Raw genomic sequence first — 14,510 nt, 5'->3', positions numbered from 1 at the left:
GTGCATTTCCTCATAAATTGACACGTGATTTAATCAAAGCCGCTCGCAGATATTTGCAGTCCTGCTATGCAATCTCCATCAACATTGATTTATAACACTCCAGCTCTTGAAAAAGGGTGAGACTACAAAGGAGAGAATTCTTCAGTTCCGTGTTCCCACATCAAAAGGAGAAGAAACTTCTGAAGAAAGAGCTCAGGCGGCTCTGCTACGTTTCAACTGCAGCATATTAAGAACTGGACGAGGATAAACAGTGGTATGCAGCAGCTGTTTGTGCAGCTGCGAGGAAACAAGGCAGCGGCCAGCACTGCTTTCACCAGTGTTTGAAGTGGTGTCTGTATCTGTGTTTATTGTCCTGAGTTCTGTACTACCGCCTGCTCAAAAAGGGCAGCTCTTATTCTTTCCGAAGGTTTTTCTGAAAGAATATGGCACAATGTACAACTGGAATATTAAGATTAAGCACAGCACCTAAGAATTCAGGTCATCAGCTATTTCACGCCAGACGCAAGTTCAGGCTCAAGAGAGACAATGGACAGAGGAGATGAAGCCTGCAAAGAAGAAAGAGCAACTTCTCTGGCACATAACCTGAATTTCAGCGACAAGATAAATGGCAACAGAAAAGTCTCTGTATGGATGGTATAAAACGATGTACTGCTTGAATGCAGAGGCACAATTAAAAATAATGACTAGAAATGCAGGAAACTTTGGGGAAAAAAGAAAGAAAGAAAAAAAAGAACACAAAAACATGCGCACTCATCTCCACAGGTCTGGAATGCTGATCACGCTCCCTGCAGAACGGCTAGAGATTAATTGAAGTCCTTTAATCTTTAAGTAGATCAATCAAATTAATAAAGGCACTGTAATATTTGTTTACCAAACACACGAGTGAAGCAAATGAGAAGGTCATCCTGTAATTTGCAATGAAAACCACAAGGCTGGGCATAACATTACCTTGTAACGAAATGCTTTAAAAGATAAAATTAACCTTTCCGAGCAGATGCCTCTGAGCTAGAATACTTCTCAGCACTTAATTGGCACTTCTGTGCCATTTGGGATCCGTGCTAGGGGAATGTATGGCTGCACACAGTTCCACAAGGAGAAGAAAAACAAAAAATGATGATTCTGAGAACTGTAGGAATCAGGAGTCCCAGGAGTCCTTCAGATAACTTTGCTTGAGAAATCACTGCTCCAGCTCCGAGTGCCCTCAACACGTAGCTGCACTGACACAGAGAACACAGCCAGGCCCTGGACCTGGGGGGTTCCCTGCCATCTTCCAAAGAAGGCACTTTAGAACTAGATTTTGATCTGCTTGTTTAAATCAAATCGGCTGTTCCGATTGTTACCATCAACAACGCCAGGTTTGAAATAGGTGAATCTTCATCTATCAACTTCACCTGCCGAGCGGTAAGATACTGAAAGAATCAATCCCAAATTCTGACAAAGCGTCATCAGAAACACCCATCTGCCTCCACCATTTGTGGTCAGCTATGCAGAAATCTCCCAAGCTCCTACAGACTGTCTCGGAGCAGCCCAGTCTTGTCTGGCAGATCTGTTCAGAGAAGGGAAAGCTATTTTGTCTGCAGCGGGAACCAAAACAAACTGAGGCACTTCCAAATCCAGAGAGAAAAGAAAACAGCTCTGTTATGTGTGTTGCTACGTTGCATGCTCCTGTGTTGTGAGCATTAGAACTAATTGTAGGTATATTATACAGACAAGTCAAGTCCATGCTATTCTGGCTTCATAAAATGGCTCATTAAAACTGCACTAATTTTCCCTTATCAGAGCATTTCTTCTAGTAAAGACGTAGCTTGTTTTTGGTCTTACCGTTAAAGCAGCAAGAGACATGAAGCTTATGAGGTTGTTCCACACTTTATCTATATCCTTCAGCAGCTGTTGGAGTTTCTCACTACAAACAGCAGTTGCTTTGATTCCCAATTCAACTCTCTTTGTTACTCTGTACACCTCAACAACCCCTGTTGGAATAAAACACAGTGGAGAAACACAGACATTGACTGTGAGCACAGGTTCTTGAAACCACAACTGAAATACAGAGAAGAGCTTTCAGTGTAAGAGATACAGTAAATTAAAACATACCCAGCAAATATTCCATGCCTTGAGCAGACTGGATAACCTCAGTGCAAACGGATGAGCTGCTTATTCCATTCAAGGTATCATTTGCTTTCTTTATGACCTGGTGGGAGCGAGTTTCACGAAACGGTGCTGTTAATTGCTACAAACAAGATGGTCACTAACAAATTGTTAAACAAGACAAGGAGGCGAGTTAAATAATTGCTGCACTCCATCACACAGATAGGGGTGGAAGCACGAACATTTAAAAACTTAACGTGTTCCCTCAAATAATCTCATTACTAAAACAGCAGTTTTAAGTGCACGCATGCATCGCTATCTAGTTGAATTGCATGATTAAAAATATACATGTTTTTAAATTACTCTGGGGCTATGAAGTACCACATTACCTGGAAATTAATGGCCTTTCCCTTTTCATGACAAACATCCTACACTAAGGAGGAAAAGGCTGCAGAGGAGGTTACACTCTTACCTGCAGGGCGCTCTCCAGGCACCTCTGCCACTCATACGCGTACCTCTCACTTTCCTATATGAAAGAGAAGGGTAGTCTGAATCTCATTTCAACACACAATTCCCTTTCTCCTATCACAACAGACATACAGAAGATGTATATTTAAAGAGATTATTTGCAAGTTATCCATGAAAACTCCTAAAATACCTTTTCCTAACTTTTTTCCTCATTTTTTAATTAGTCTCTTTGTGTCCGAATTCTAAAGTTTGATTTCTGGGGCTCAAAACTAGATTCAAAAGGAAGAAGGTATACAAATGGGTAAAAGTTTGGACTGCACATACCTACTCCCAACAAATCCGTTGCAGGTCTGCTGTTAGAGAAATGAGGATTAGCAGAATTTAACCGAGTCCTTTTACTATTTGCTCTCAATATGAATGAGAGAAATAACTGTTATACAGCCAAAAAAGGCCGTTTCCTAAAGCCAGTGGTCTCAGTGCCAAAACTGGGATTGGATTTTAGTTGCAACCAATTTCCAGTTATAGGCTTAGACTGCAAGGTCAAACGATTCAGACAACAGCATTTTTTTCCATGCCATGAGGCTTTAAAGCCAGAAAAGACAAAACAAGTTTTATTAATCATTTCTTGCTCATTAGAAGGAAACAAAGAAAAGTATCCTTCCTTTACGAACAGCAAAACCAAAACACAAAACCTCACCCAGGTTCCATCTTAGGATCATACTCTAATTTCAAGCAGCTAACGCCCCAAAGGGCTGGGATACAGATAGTGATGAAAGTCACTGCTGATTTATTGTGTTCCAGATAGCTCCTTACCTCAACCTCCCCAGTCAGGTCTTTGTATTTGTCCCGGATGACAGGCAGAGCAGGCTTCTCACTCAGAGTATTTGAGCGATCCCTAAATGGCTGTTCCAGAGCTGGTAAAGGTGAGGAGCGGCTTATTTCTCTGTCACCCAGGCTTAGGCTCCTTTTATGAGACCCTACAAAGTTTGGAGATAAGCAAAACTGTTCTTCTATTCAAAGGCAGCGACTACCGAAAATGCCCGGAGCGGTGCCAAGGGATGTGCTGCTCATCAGGACAACACAGCCCTCCATTCACTCTGTGACTGGTGCAAACCAGTTCTTAAATTCTTACAAATTTTTGGCACATTTTTTACTTCTAGAAAGAAATCAACTCCAAACACCATGGAAATCAGTAGAAGCTTGTTTCCAATCGTCTTTGAAACAGTCCTCATCAGCAAATTTATCATTAGATTGGAACAAATAGCCTCTGGTAAGTGTATGCATCATGAGCTTCTGCCACAGAGCAGGCTTACCTTGAACAGACAGGTCAAAGGTCGCCAGCTCACTCTTGATCATTTCTTCGCTAGATTTCACCTTGCCTTGGGATGTTGCCACTAAGAAGTCAAATTTGCTGATTTTTGGCTTTTCACTTTGGAATTCTCCAAATTCATCTATGGATTCTCTCCGGATTTCAGAGGAGATCCCGCCGGCGAGGAAGTCTGCCTCTTGGTTTGGGTCAGCTGCTGCATCTCGTGCTTCTGACGAAGGTCTCGCAAACTCACCAAAGTCTCCATTGTCATCATCACTTGGACCACTGGATATTGGTCCGGAGTCTTTAAAGTTTGCAAAGGCTGCAAATGAAACATCCTGTAAAGCATCCTCACTAGAAAACGTCGTCACTTTGGAAACAGTTGTCATGGTGATGTTTTCTGAGCTGCCAAACAAGGTCTCCTTCTTCTGAAGAACAGAAGTAGCTGCAGAGGATCCACTTCCTGAAGCCTGGGCAAAGGAGGACTTCTTGCCTTGCTGAATGTCGTCTTTGTCAGACCAGTCATAGCTTGCCAGGCTGCTGACTGCAGACCCACTGTTATAGCTTCCAAACGGGGCACATTTTAATTCGTCTATATCTGAGAAAAACAAACCCCTACCATTAGAAGCTGAAGTTCAAACATTAGTCTCTTGAGACCATCTAGAAGTAAAAGCAACTTACTAAGAGCCTTAACAAACTGCAGAAGCAAACACAGTGAATCGCTGTTTTGATGAGGTTTAGAGTTGCACAAAATCATCTGAAAAATACCTAAGCACTTAATACAAAAAACTCTCCACTTACTAAATGCAATCCTTAACCTCTGAATATTATCTTATATTTTAAGCTGAAAGTCACCATGCAAAGAAACACTGAAAGCAATGTGTGTAGATGGCACGGAGCGCACAGGTCACCAGTTCAGTTTCCTGAGGCTGGCTACAAAACCTACAACCAAAACATGAACATGAGCAATGCAAGCATCCCCTTAGTTCATCTTCAGAAAAGGAACCACACAGAAAGCAGGAGCAGCTTCCCTACCCTCTCCAGAAAAGTGTTAATACACCTAAGTTTTGCACTCATGCTTTGATACAATGTACAGAAAGGTGCTGCAAGAAGTTACAAGATATAAAGTTGCGTCTGAGCTTCTCACCGGTGTGGCAATGCCGTGTGCCTCACTGCTGGAGGAGCACATTTCAGAAACGGCACAAACATGGCAAATATCTTAACGGAATAGATAGCCCGTGAGAGCTAAGTACAGAGAAAACCCAATTATTTTGCAGAAAGCTCCAAGCACTTATACTCACCTGGCAATTACATGGGCCAACGGGCTTTTCTCCCCACCATAAGGAGGTATGGCACACTTAACTGCCTACTCTGCAGCCAGCAGAGGAGATTAGGGTCTGCCAGGGTGCACCCACTACTCATCCAACTCATCTTTCACATTCAGACTGAGACTGATCCATCGCGAAGGCACACAGAGCCGGAGAGATGTCATTAAAGCATTTTAAAAAAGCCCTTCTGCCCTGCACTTGGCAGTTGTTTTCCTGCATTAATGACTGTCAGCCTGGATCAGAGCCTCAGCTGCTGCTCACTGCCTACGGCCAAAAAGTCCCAATGCAGAGCGGGCGCGAGGCAGCGCCGTGCTCCAGGCAGAGCCAAAAGCAGCGCGCCTTGAACTGCGCACAGCAGGCACAGCTGGGGCAGGGCAGGCAGGCAGGGAGCAGGCTGAGCCTCCAGAGGATTAAGACATTTGAACCACGCATTTCTGCCTTTTGTACTCATTTGACTGAGAGAGGAAAGCATGCCGCGCTTTAGGCTACCTTCCAGGCATGAGCCATATATACAGCTAATTAAAAAGACCAACAAAAACACGATAGAATGGTACAGTTTAATGGCTACGACAGCAAAGGGAACGTCCCTACGCAGCATGTCACCTCTCAGGTTTTCCTAAGGGACAGTCTTCACACAGCAGCTGAGCATGGAGCACCTCCACAACTGACGTTACACCTTGAACACGTACAGCAAGATTTCAGAGCACCACTTGAATACTAGATTTGTAGAGCAAGCAGAGCACAGGAGAATAAATAGAGATGAGAGCATCTGCTCATGGCAGAGCCGAACAGAAGAGGGCTCCTGGCTGGGAAGGGGCTGACCTGGGCTCCCTAATTTGTCCCGAGAAACCAAATCTGATGCCTTCTAATAAAATGCTTTGCTCAGAGAAGTTAAAGGAGAGTTTCACTGCCGTTAACAAGTGCTGGGATAACATCCAAACTGCCGTTAACCCCTGAGATCTCAACAGCACCACCCTGCACCAAGCACCCTCCTTTCTGACTCCAAAGCACTGCTATTGTTCCAGTGTTCACTGAGATACAGGAAGGAGAGTGAGATGCTACCACAGCCCACATCCAGAACCTGTTTGCCTCTCTGTGTGAATTCATGCAGAGCGGAGCCCACCAGCATGGGCTTAAGAGCTGAGATGAAACACAGCAGTTCAACCCTATACGTTTCCATGATTCGGATGCATTCACTGATTACAAAGCATTACTGCAGTGAGTAAACTTCCTTAGAGTTTTGCTCTACAGAAAGATACTGCTCAGAAACAAAAATTCTATGGCTAAAGCAATCCTAAAGCAATGTATTAGAAAGCACAGACATGAGAACGTATGTGCCGCTGCGTATAATTCATGGCAAATTAGTTGTTATACAAAATCTTGTTCTATTGAAGGAAAAAAAAGCTATATTTAGTTTGGCTGTGTGCTGCATTGGTCACAAATTTGGTCACGAATTCTGCACAGAAAAGGAAAATCGTGACCTTTGTCATAACAACAGCAAACGAAAGGCTTATCTCAGCTCCCAGCACATCTCCTGGGTCAGAAAGAGCTTCCCCGGCGGGGAGCAGAGCCACTCACCATCACACTAATCAGCACAGAGCAGCTCACGTGTGAAAAGCACTGCGTGGCTGAGCCCAGAGCACCCTGCACAGTGCAGAGCTCCATTATCAGCACAGATTGTTTACTAAGCGCTGTTACTTCTCTTAAAGGCCACAGATGCATTTAATGAATACAAATCTCCAGTTCAAATGCTGCAGTAATAACTGCTGATGTAACACAAACTTCATTCTGCTGTTATGGCAATCCAAAAATCTGAAGAGAGGCGTGTGCATCAGTAATATTTTTTTCAAAGCAAGACGTGATTCAGTGGGACAAAACGTGAATTAATTCTGATGAAGCCCTGCATTTAGCAAAGACACCTGCTGCTGAGCTTCCACATTTCCTCCTGAAGGATCTGAACTGATAAGCATCTAATTTTATTGAAAAAATAATAAAAAACAAAGACTGGATCTGTACAAAACTCTAAGGAAATACTTTCTTTTAAGGATACACGATCATTTTTCTCAGCTGAGAAGTGGTTTCTTAGCACTTTTTGGAGACCAGAGTGGACTGTGCCATGGAAGCTGGGCAAATTAAAGTATTAAAGCCACTGTGTACTGAGAAACCTCTAACTCTGTCAACAGGGACGCATCAATAGATTTTAGTGAACCACACCATAATAAAGCAGTATTCCTTAGTAACCCCAGCAGATGCTGAGTTCAGATTTGTTCTAGAAATCCAAATGCTATCACTCCAAATACAGATAAAACCACATGGAATTGGCACAGCCAGCTCTGCTTGGCAGGCCTACAAACACACACCGTGCTGAACACAACAGACCTGATTCCCAAAGCTCTTGGAGCTGCCTGGGGGAGGAAAGCAGCCATGTGCACACTACCAGAGTCACTGACACTGCACGGATGCAGTTAAGACACACTGCTTCCCAGTGTTATCTAATCTACTGAAGTACAGTTAATATGCTGTTTCCTAGTGCTATCTAACCTGCAGAAAAACCTGACATCCTTCAGTGGAGCCAACCACAACAGCGTATTTCAGCTTCCAAGGATCAAGGTATGTCTGGAGGCAAATGACAAACCGCAGGCTTCCGTGTCCACCGTTTGATCACTTAAGGAAAAGCCTGGGCAGCATTAGCTACATTCTAACAAACAGGGAAAAAAGACAATTCTCAAGATTTTAACATATCTTTGTAATTGTAACCAACACATGACTCAGCCTGTTCCTCAGCTGGTGAAGTCTGGAAAAGCTCCAACAAGGAGATGTCCCAGCAAACACCTGCTGAACAGCAGTACGCAGCACTGCCAGCGTGGAGAAGATACTTTAAAATAAAGGAACAAGGAGAGAAAATCCTTCAAGCTTTTGGGAGTTAAAACCTTCACTCAGCTCCTTTTTTACCACGATGGACACTGCCCCACAGTGGCATCAGGACCCCACTGCCAGGGGCATGGGGATACATAAGGCTCATACAGATCTTGTTTCAGAATTACACTAAAGGAGAGCAACCTCGTCAAGTCCGGACAAAATACAATAAGGCAGAGTCACCATCGTTACTGTCCTTCCTCCAGGTATGATTAGCTGAACAGATACTAATAGCATAAGCACAGCAGAATTCAGCCTCCCAGCTTTATGTTCAAGCCTTCAGTTTAAAAAGCTTTATGGCTAGACATGTGCTGCTTCTCTATAACAGGAGAGGTTTTTAAGTCTAAAGATTGGTGTAATGAAGAAAAATCTGGTTCTGGTGCATTTTGCTCTTGTGGCAAGGAACATCGAAAGCCCAGTCTGCTCTGGCACAGTGTTTGAACTTTATGCCACAGCTCAATTATTTTTAGCTTTTTACCTTGTCTGCTAATTTGACAATCATCCAAAGCAGTCGGTGGCCCAGGATTTGGAAGAATTTGAAGTGACACAGAATTCTGCAACACAGATTTACAGCTGTCATTTGTGTTCAAAAGCACTTCAGTATTCGGCAAGCCAGGATTTTCAAAGCAGAAAAATGAAGCAGGCCCCGTAGTGCAGGGCACCAATTAACTCACTCCCGATCAGCTAAATAAACATCAGAATCCTGTTTAGAGATCTCTCACCAGCAAAGGCCTCCCCAGCAACACGTTTCCAATTGGCCCCAGCAAAAAGTGGTGTTGTGGCCTTGGCTGGCAGCAGGGAAGCGCAGACAGGGGAGGACAGGACAGAGGCCCTTCTGTGCTCGGTCCCAGTCAGCACGGAGCCCCCAGGGCACGGCACAGAAGCAGCCCTGCTATGCACACCGCTCCCGCTGCCCATCCTGCTGTGCGGGGCAGCAGCTCACCCACACACACGCTGGCTCGAGGGGATACCATAACTTTAAACTTTGTAATTTGGGTTTTTTTTGTTTCCTCTCCAGGAAAAAGAGGTAACGCTGCTGGACTGCAAACAAATCACACGCCCCCACGTTTTCAAAATATGCCAAGATAATATTTATTAACACAGCAGGACTTACAGATCACAAAAGATAGTGATACACAGGAGCTCAGAAGGGTGTTATCAGAATAAAGCATGCAGGTCAATACTTGCAGAAGAGAGATATCAAAGCAGATCTGAGAAGGCACATTCACACAGGAAATGTTTAGTTGAAATTAGACATTAGAAAAGCAGCAAAAAACCTGAAGTTGATTAAAATATACAGAGATCTCCAGTAATGCCAAAGAAAAAGGTATTTTACAGATTTGTAAGTGCAGCAAAGTGGATAACCCTTTGAGAATACCCCGAGCAGGTACGCTCCGACTGCAGCGTTCGGCAGGATGCAGAACAAATTAGGTTTACAGAAATGACGAGGCGTTAATTAAAAAATGCTCGAGTCCCGGAGCGAAACATAAATTTGGTTGAAAAGAAGCAGCCCGGTTCAATTAACAGCATGCAGGCAGTGCTCAAAGGGTTATACGGAGTATATGCAAGAGAAATCAGGCAACATTAGTATAATCCACCTTCCACACAAAGAATTATAACCAAGTTTAAAGAGACAGTATCCCCTTCGGAGAGCAGAACTGACAGCCTGGCTTCCCGCACAGCTCCAGCGCAGCCCTGGGAGCGGCCAGGCAACGTCCTGCAATTCCCAGAGCCAGCAACCCACCTGCCCGGCCCACAGCCTCACACCAGCAACACTCAGCAGAGCTCCATACTGGCACATCGGGGACACCCAGTCGTCCTCCAGCAGCCCCCACCTGCGGCTCCGCGTCGCTCGGGGTGCCGCGCATTGCTTGCGAACAGCGCGGCTCCCAGCGGGCAGCTGCTTCTCAGCAGCGAGCACTGCAAGGGATACTGTCCCTTTTGACATCGGATTTACAGGTCAAAAGAAGTGGAGAAAAAAAAAACAACTGCTTTTTAAATTATGCAAACTGAAAAAAAGACTTGAACATTAGCAGTTCGTAGCTTGAGATGCATCCAACATACACAAAGGAACAGTGAGCACAGGAGTACTGGTAACAGCACGCTCCGCTGCGAGAGCCAAACAGAATTAAATAACGGAGCAAAACTCTCCTCGTGGAAAAAACACCTAGCTTGGCACCATAAGAGAATACAGACCTGTTCGAGTTTAATAAAAATAGCTTCTAATTAATATTTCAAAGTCCAAAAGTTCAGCAAGGAGCACATGATCGCCTAACCCCCTCAAACAAACCGAGAAAATCCCTCCTGCCACAAAGGGAAAATCATTCATCACTGATTTCTGTGGCAAAAGCTCACATACTGTAGAAGAGCTACATAAGTCAAGCTACCACCAAAAGAGGCTAGAAAAATATTACGAAAAAGTGCTTTCAAAACCAAAGTAAACATTCAAGAATACACGGTAGGTGCTACGTTTGACAGCTCGCTCAACTTGGAATTTCACCAAGCAGCCATATGAAAACTAAACGTCTTTGCTAATAAAGTTATTCCTGATATTTTGTACCCTGTCAGAGTATCTTCCATGTCAAAGTTGCCAACTTAGTTTTCTCTCCCCTACTTAAAAATAGCATATAATGCAAAATTACAGTACTGTATATTTTTTCTACCCATATCTGCAAAAATGGAAGAAATATTTCATCTGAGAATTACCAATTCTTGCAGTAACAGCTTTTACGTTTGCAGTTTGTATGCTCCCTCCTGCCCAGAAACGTCTCTGGCTGCGTAATGCTTTTCCCTAGAGCACAGTAATGGTTCCCATATTATTGAAGGCCACAGAACATTCCACTACACCTTATCTTCCTGTGTGCACATGAAACGAAAAAGCAGGACACTTGGGAAATTTCATGATATGCAATCAGGTTGGAGATGGCTAATTCGTTCTCTCAGGAGTACTTTCAAAAAGGGAAATTAAAGAAGGTAAAAGCTTGTTAAGGATAACACAGAAGTCCTGTGATTTTACATTGAGGCCCAAAAGCCATCAATCATGACATCAGCACTTACGGATCCTCTGCACTATCATTCCAATGAGGGTTTTAATTCTGTAGTGTACACAATTCCTGTGGTCCTGCAAAATACTGGCTGTGCTGATGAGCCCCATGAGAACGGGGATACAGCAGTTTGATTAGACAGCTTCTGATTAACAGCGCATCTGAGTGTCTGCCTTCCCTTTCAGCAGCACAGAGAGGGTTAAGACCCCAAGCCGAACGCTTTGTTGAAACCAAGAGATTAAAGTGAGACTCTCTGCTATTCATCTTGCTAATATAAATGGAATGCTGTTGTTTGCATTAGAAAATTTTCCACTCAAATTCCTTAAGTGACAGTCGCTAACGGGGATCAGAAAAATGATGTTGTCAAATCTCAAAAATAAATGGGAATTGAGTTCAAACTGCTCCATCTATTTATAGTCATCTAAGACAAGAAATAAATGCTGCCCATTTAGGGGGCTGTTGGCTAGCAGGTGCACAGATTTAGAAACCTTTCGCTACTGAAAGACTAGTGCATAATACTGTAACTTAGCACACAGAAGAATACTGATATCTCCATCACCTATGTTACCAGAGCAATCTAACCAATTCCTCACCTGCTGCTGGCGGATGCTGGCCACTAACTGTTGGCAAATCCAAAGAGCTATCAGACATGACATGCTTAAGATCTCCTTCCACATCAGTCAGTTTCATGTCAAACTGAACAGACAACGCATCTTCAGAATCCTCCTTGCCAACGCTGCTGCCACCAATAGAAGGGAGATCCAGAGACTTCACCGAAGCAGAGTCTTCTTTGGCCTGCTTGAAAGCTGCGACTTTGTCCACCAGGGACTTCTCTGCGCTGCTGCACGTGGAAGAAAACTTGTTTGAGTGAAAATCGGCAAAATCATCATCGCTCTTCACTGAGGAGAGCGTGCTGTCCTTTGTCTCCTCAAAGCCTGCTCCAGAGCCTTCCAGAGAGAGCTGCTTGAAGATGTCGTATTTGGTGGGCGTAGCGGCGGTGGCCGAGTTCTGCCCACTCCTCCCTGTGCTGGCAGATGAGCCGGGCTGAGGAACAGGGCTGGTCTCTGCCTTAAGTGCATTGTATTTGTCATCTGGTTTTTGTTCAGAAAACCCACTGCTATTGTTGAAAGCCATGAAATCTGCAAAGTCGTCCTGTCCGCTGGCCGATGCGCTATTAGAAAACTCCCCAAAAAGGTTGAACTCTCCAAACTCATCAGCTAAGCTCGAGCTTTTGCTGGGTGCTGGCTGGGCAGTGGTGGATGGTGGTGGGGGAAAGGAGGATGGTTTTGAAGCATTAAATGCAGGTGGAAAGGACAGTTGCTTGTTTTCTCCAGTAGAGGAAAAGAGGTCCAAGTCTGCTAGGTTAAAAGAGGCCTTAGCTTGCGTTTGCTGTTTCGACTGGGCAGGTAAGGAAGGGAAGGAAGTGGGGAAAGTTTTGTCCTTTGCAGGTGGCTCTAATGGCGAGATGCTGTCAGCGGTTTTAAAATCTGTGAAGCCATCATCGGTTCCTGCAGCCTTGAATTCTGCAAGGTTATCTCCTGACAGGGAAGCAATGAAAAAGTACTAAGATACTGCAGTGACAGTGAATACATCAGACTCACACCATGCAAGCAAGCAACTGATTTCATGCCATGTCAGGCAAACTGTTTAAACTAAGTCCTCAGGATGCACAACGAACTGCAAACAACTTCTGTGAGCTACAGCATTTGGAGGACAGCAATTCCAACAGTCATTCCAGAAAAAAAACAAACACCCTTACACCTGACAAACAGCCTCAGTAAATGCAAGAACTCAGGCACCTTCCTGCTTCTGCTATGCCTGCTTAGTTTTCCTAGGAAGCCTGGAGATGGACTTCCACGTGAAAGTGATTAATCATGGAATGATTAATTGTAAAACATGGAAACCCTCAGCTAAACCTATTACTGAATGTGAGATAGTGTAATAATAATGTAAAAGTACTTAAATATTAGGTAGCAACGTTTTCATTGAATTTATATTACACATATTGGCGTGCTATGCAATTTTTTTCCTATTTATACACTATTTTTAAAAATTTACACTATTTATTTTAAACTTGAAAATCAACAAATGCTGTTTAACCCATTCACCAGCATGTATTTACTTAGATCACTTGTAATAAAATGTACTCATACTCCAAAATTACAAGTGTCCAATAAACAGATTCTGTTCTATTTTAGAAACACACCATTCCCTTTTAATTCTTTAGTCACCACACAGTGCCATGCTTTACATTACTTTAACCAACATTTGAAAGACTCCTCCATAGAAGTGGAGTAGGGGACCATGACTGTACCTGACATCCTGCTGTGCTCCCTTCCCTCCAAACCAATTCACTTGGCCCAACGACAGTGCAAGTATTGGTGAAATTGCTATTTGCTTACTAAAACCAGAACATCACAGCAAATTACACTTACTGATGAATTGCAAACTTTTCCATTAGAAAGGTAAGCTGGTGAAAGGGTTAAGAATGGTCAGACCTGGACAGCAGGCACATACAGTCATTTCCCATATCTTAGGACATATGCAGAAATACATACTTCATTGCATTGCATGCATTTAATCCTAAAAGCAAGCTCTGAACATGGAAATTTCACAAAAGATGGCAAGAGTTTCAAAAAAGTGTCTGAAAAAGAGAATTTCCCCTTCAAAAAACGTGGAGAAGGAATGAACCAGGGAAAGCAGTCTTATCCCAGAACCTACAGTTGTTTGCTAACAAGAAACCAAAATACTGGCCAAAATATAACTCTGTGGAAGCCAGATTAAATTTGTAATACATTTATCTTCTGATATGTCTATTGATCATATGAGAAAGTAAAATTTACGAGTAACTCACACTGCATAAATGATCCACACAGATCTGGAAAAAGCTTAGGGAGGGACTGCTTGTATAATCACACAGCTACTACATCTCACATGCCATCTAGCTTTCACTTTTCCCCAGTCAACAAAAATCAATTAAAACATATTTCAAAATGAGTGACCACATTTGTTCTTAGGGCAAAGGCCATAAAAGGTTTAAGTTCTGCCCTGACGATTTTGTACAGAAGCATCTTATTCTTCTTCCTTCTAAGAATCCTGACTTGAAACAGACAAATTCTAACCACGCTGTTATTTTGACATGAACCTCAGAAGCACCCAGAAGAGATCCTGTCTTCCAGAAACACAGTCTGTGGATTGCCCAAGAGTCACTGCACTATTCTTTCCAGGATGTTTCCTGATAAATTGTTTGGAGGAGCAGAGGGACCATTATTCTGCAAACCTAGCAATGGGAATTCTACAGCTCATGGAGAACCACACACACACACACACACACACACACACACACACACACACACACAC

The 14,510-nt window shown here is 43.4% G+C and overlaps 1 protein-coding gene across 7 annotated transcripts in view; it reads right to left on the bottom strand.

The window, feature by feature from the left end:
- The window catches only part of SYNRG (synergin gamma), a 32,657-nt gene that overhangs the window by 5,599 nt on the left and 12,548 nt on the right, over positions 1-14,510 (bottom strand). For all 7 annotated transcript variants that reach the window (XM_042830490.1, XM_042830491.1, XM_042830492.1 and 4 more), the window contains 6 exons: positions 11,744-12,688; positions 3,867-4,460; positions 3,367-3,530; positions 2,558-2,611; positions 2,092-2,188; positions 1,822-1,970 (listed from right to left, as the gene is read on the bottom strand). In XM_042830490.1, the coding sequence (XP_042686424.1) occupies positions 1,822-1,970; positions 2,092-2,188; positions 2,558-2,611; positions 3,367-3,530; positions 3,867-4,460; positions 11,744-12,688 (2,003 nt within the window). The remainder of the gene's footprint in view (positions 1-1,821; positions 1,971-2,091; positions 2,189-2,557; positions 2,612-3,366; positions 3,531-3,866; positions 4,461-11,743; positions 12,689-14,510) is intronic.

Source organism: Centrocercus urophasianus, unplaced genomic scaffold (assembly GCF_019232065.1).
Source record: "Centrocercus urophasianus isolate 14NV4802_14NV808 unplaced genomic scaffold, USGS_Curo_1.0 seq_33, whole genome shotgun sequence".
Classification (NCBI taxonomy): Eukaryota; Metazoa; Chordata; class Aves; order Galliformes; family Phasianidae; genus Centrocercus; species Centrocercus urophasianus.
This window is presented reverse-complemented; position numbering and strand designations above follow the sequence as displayed.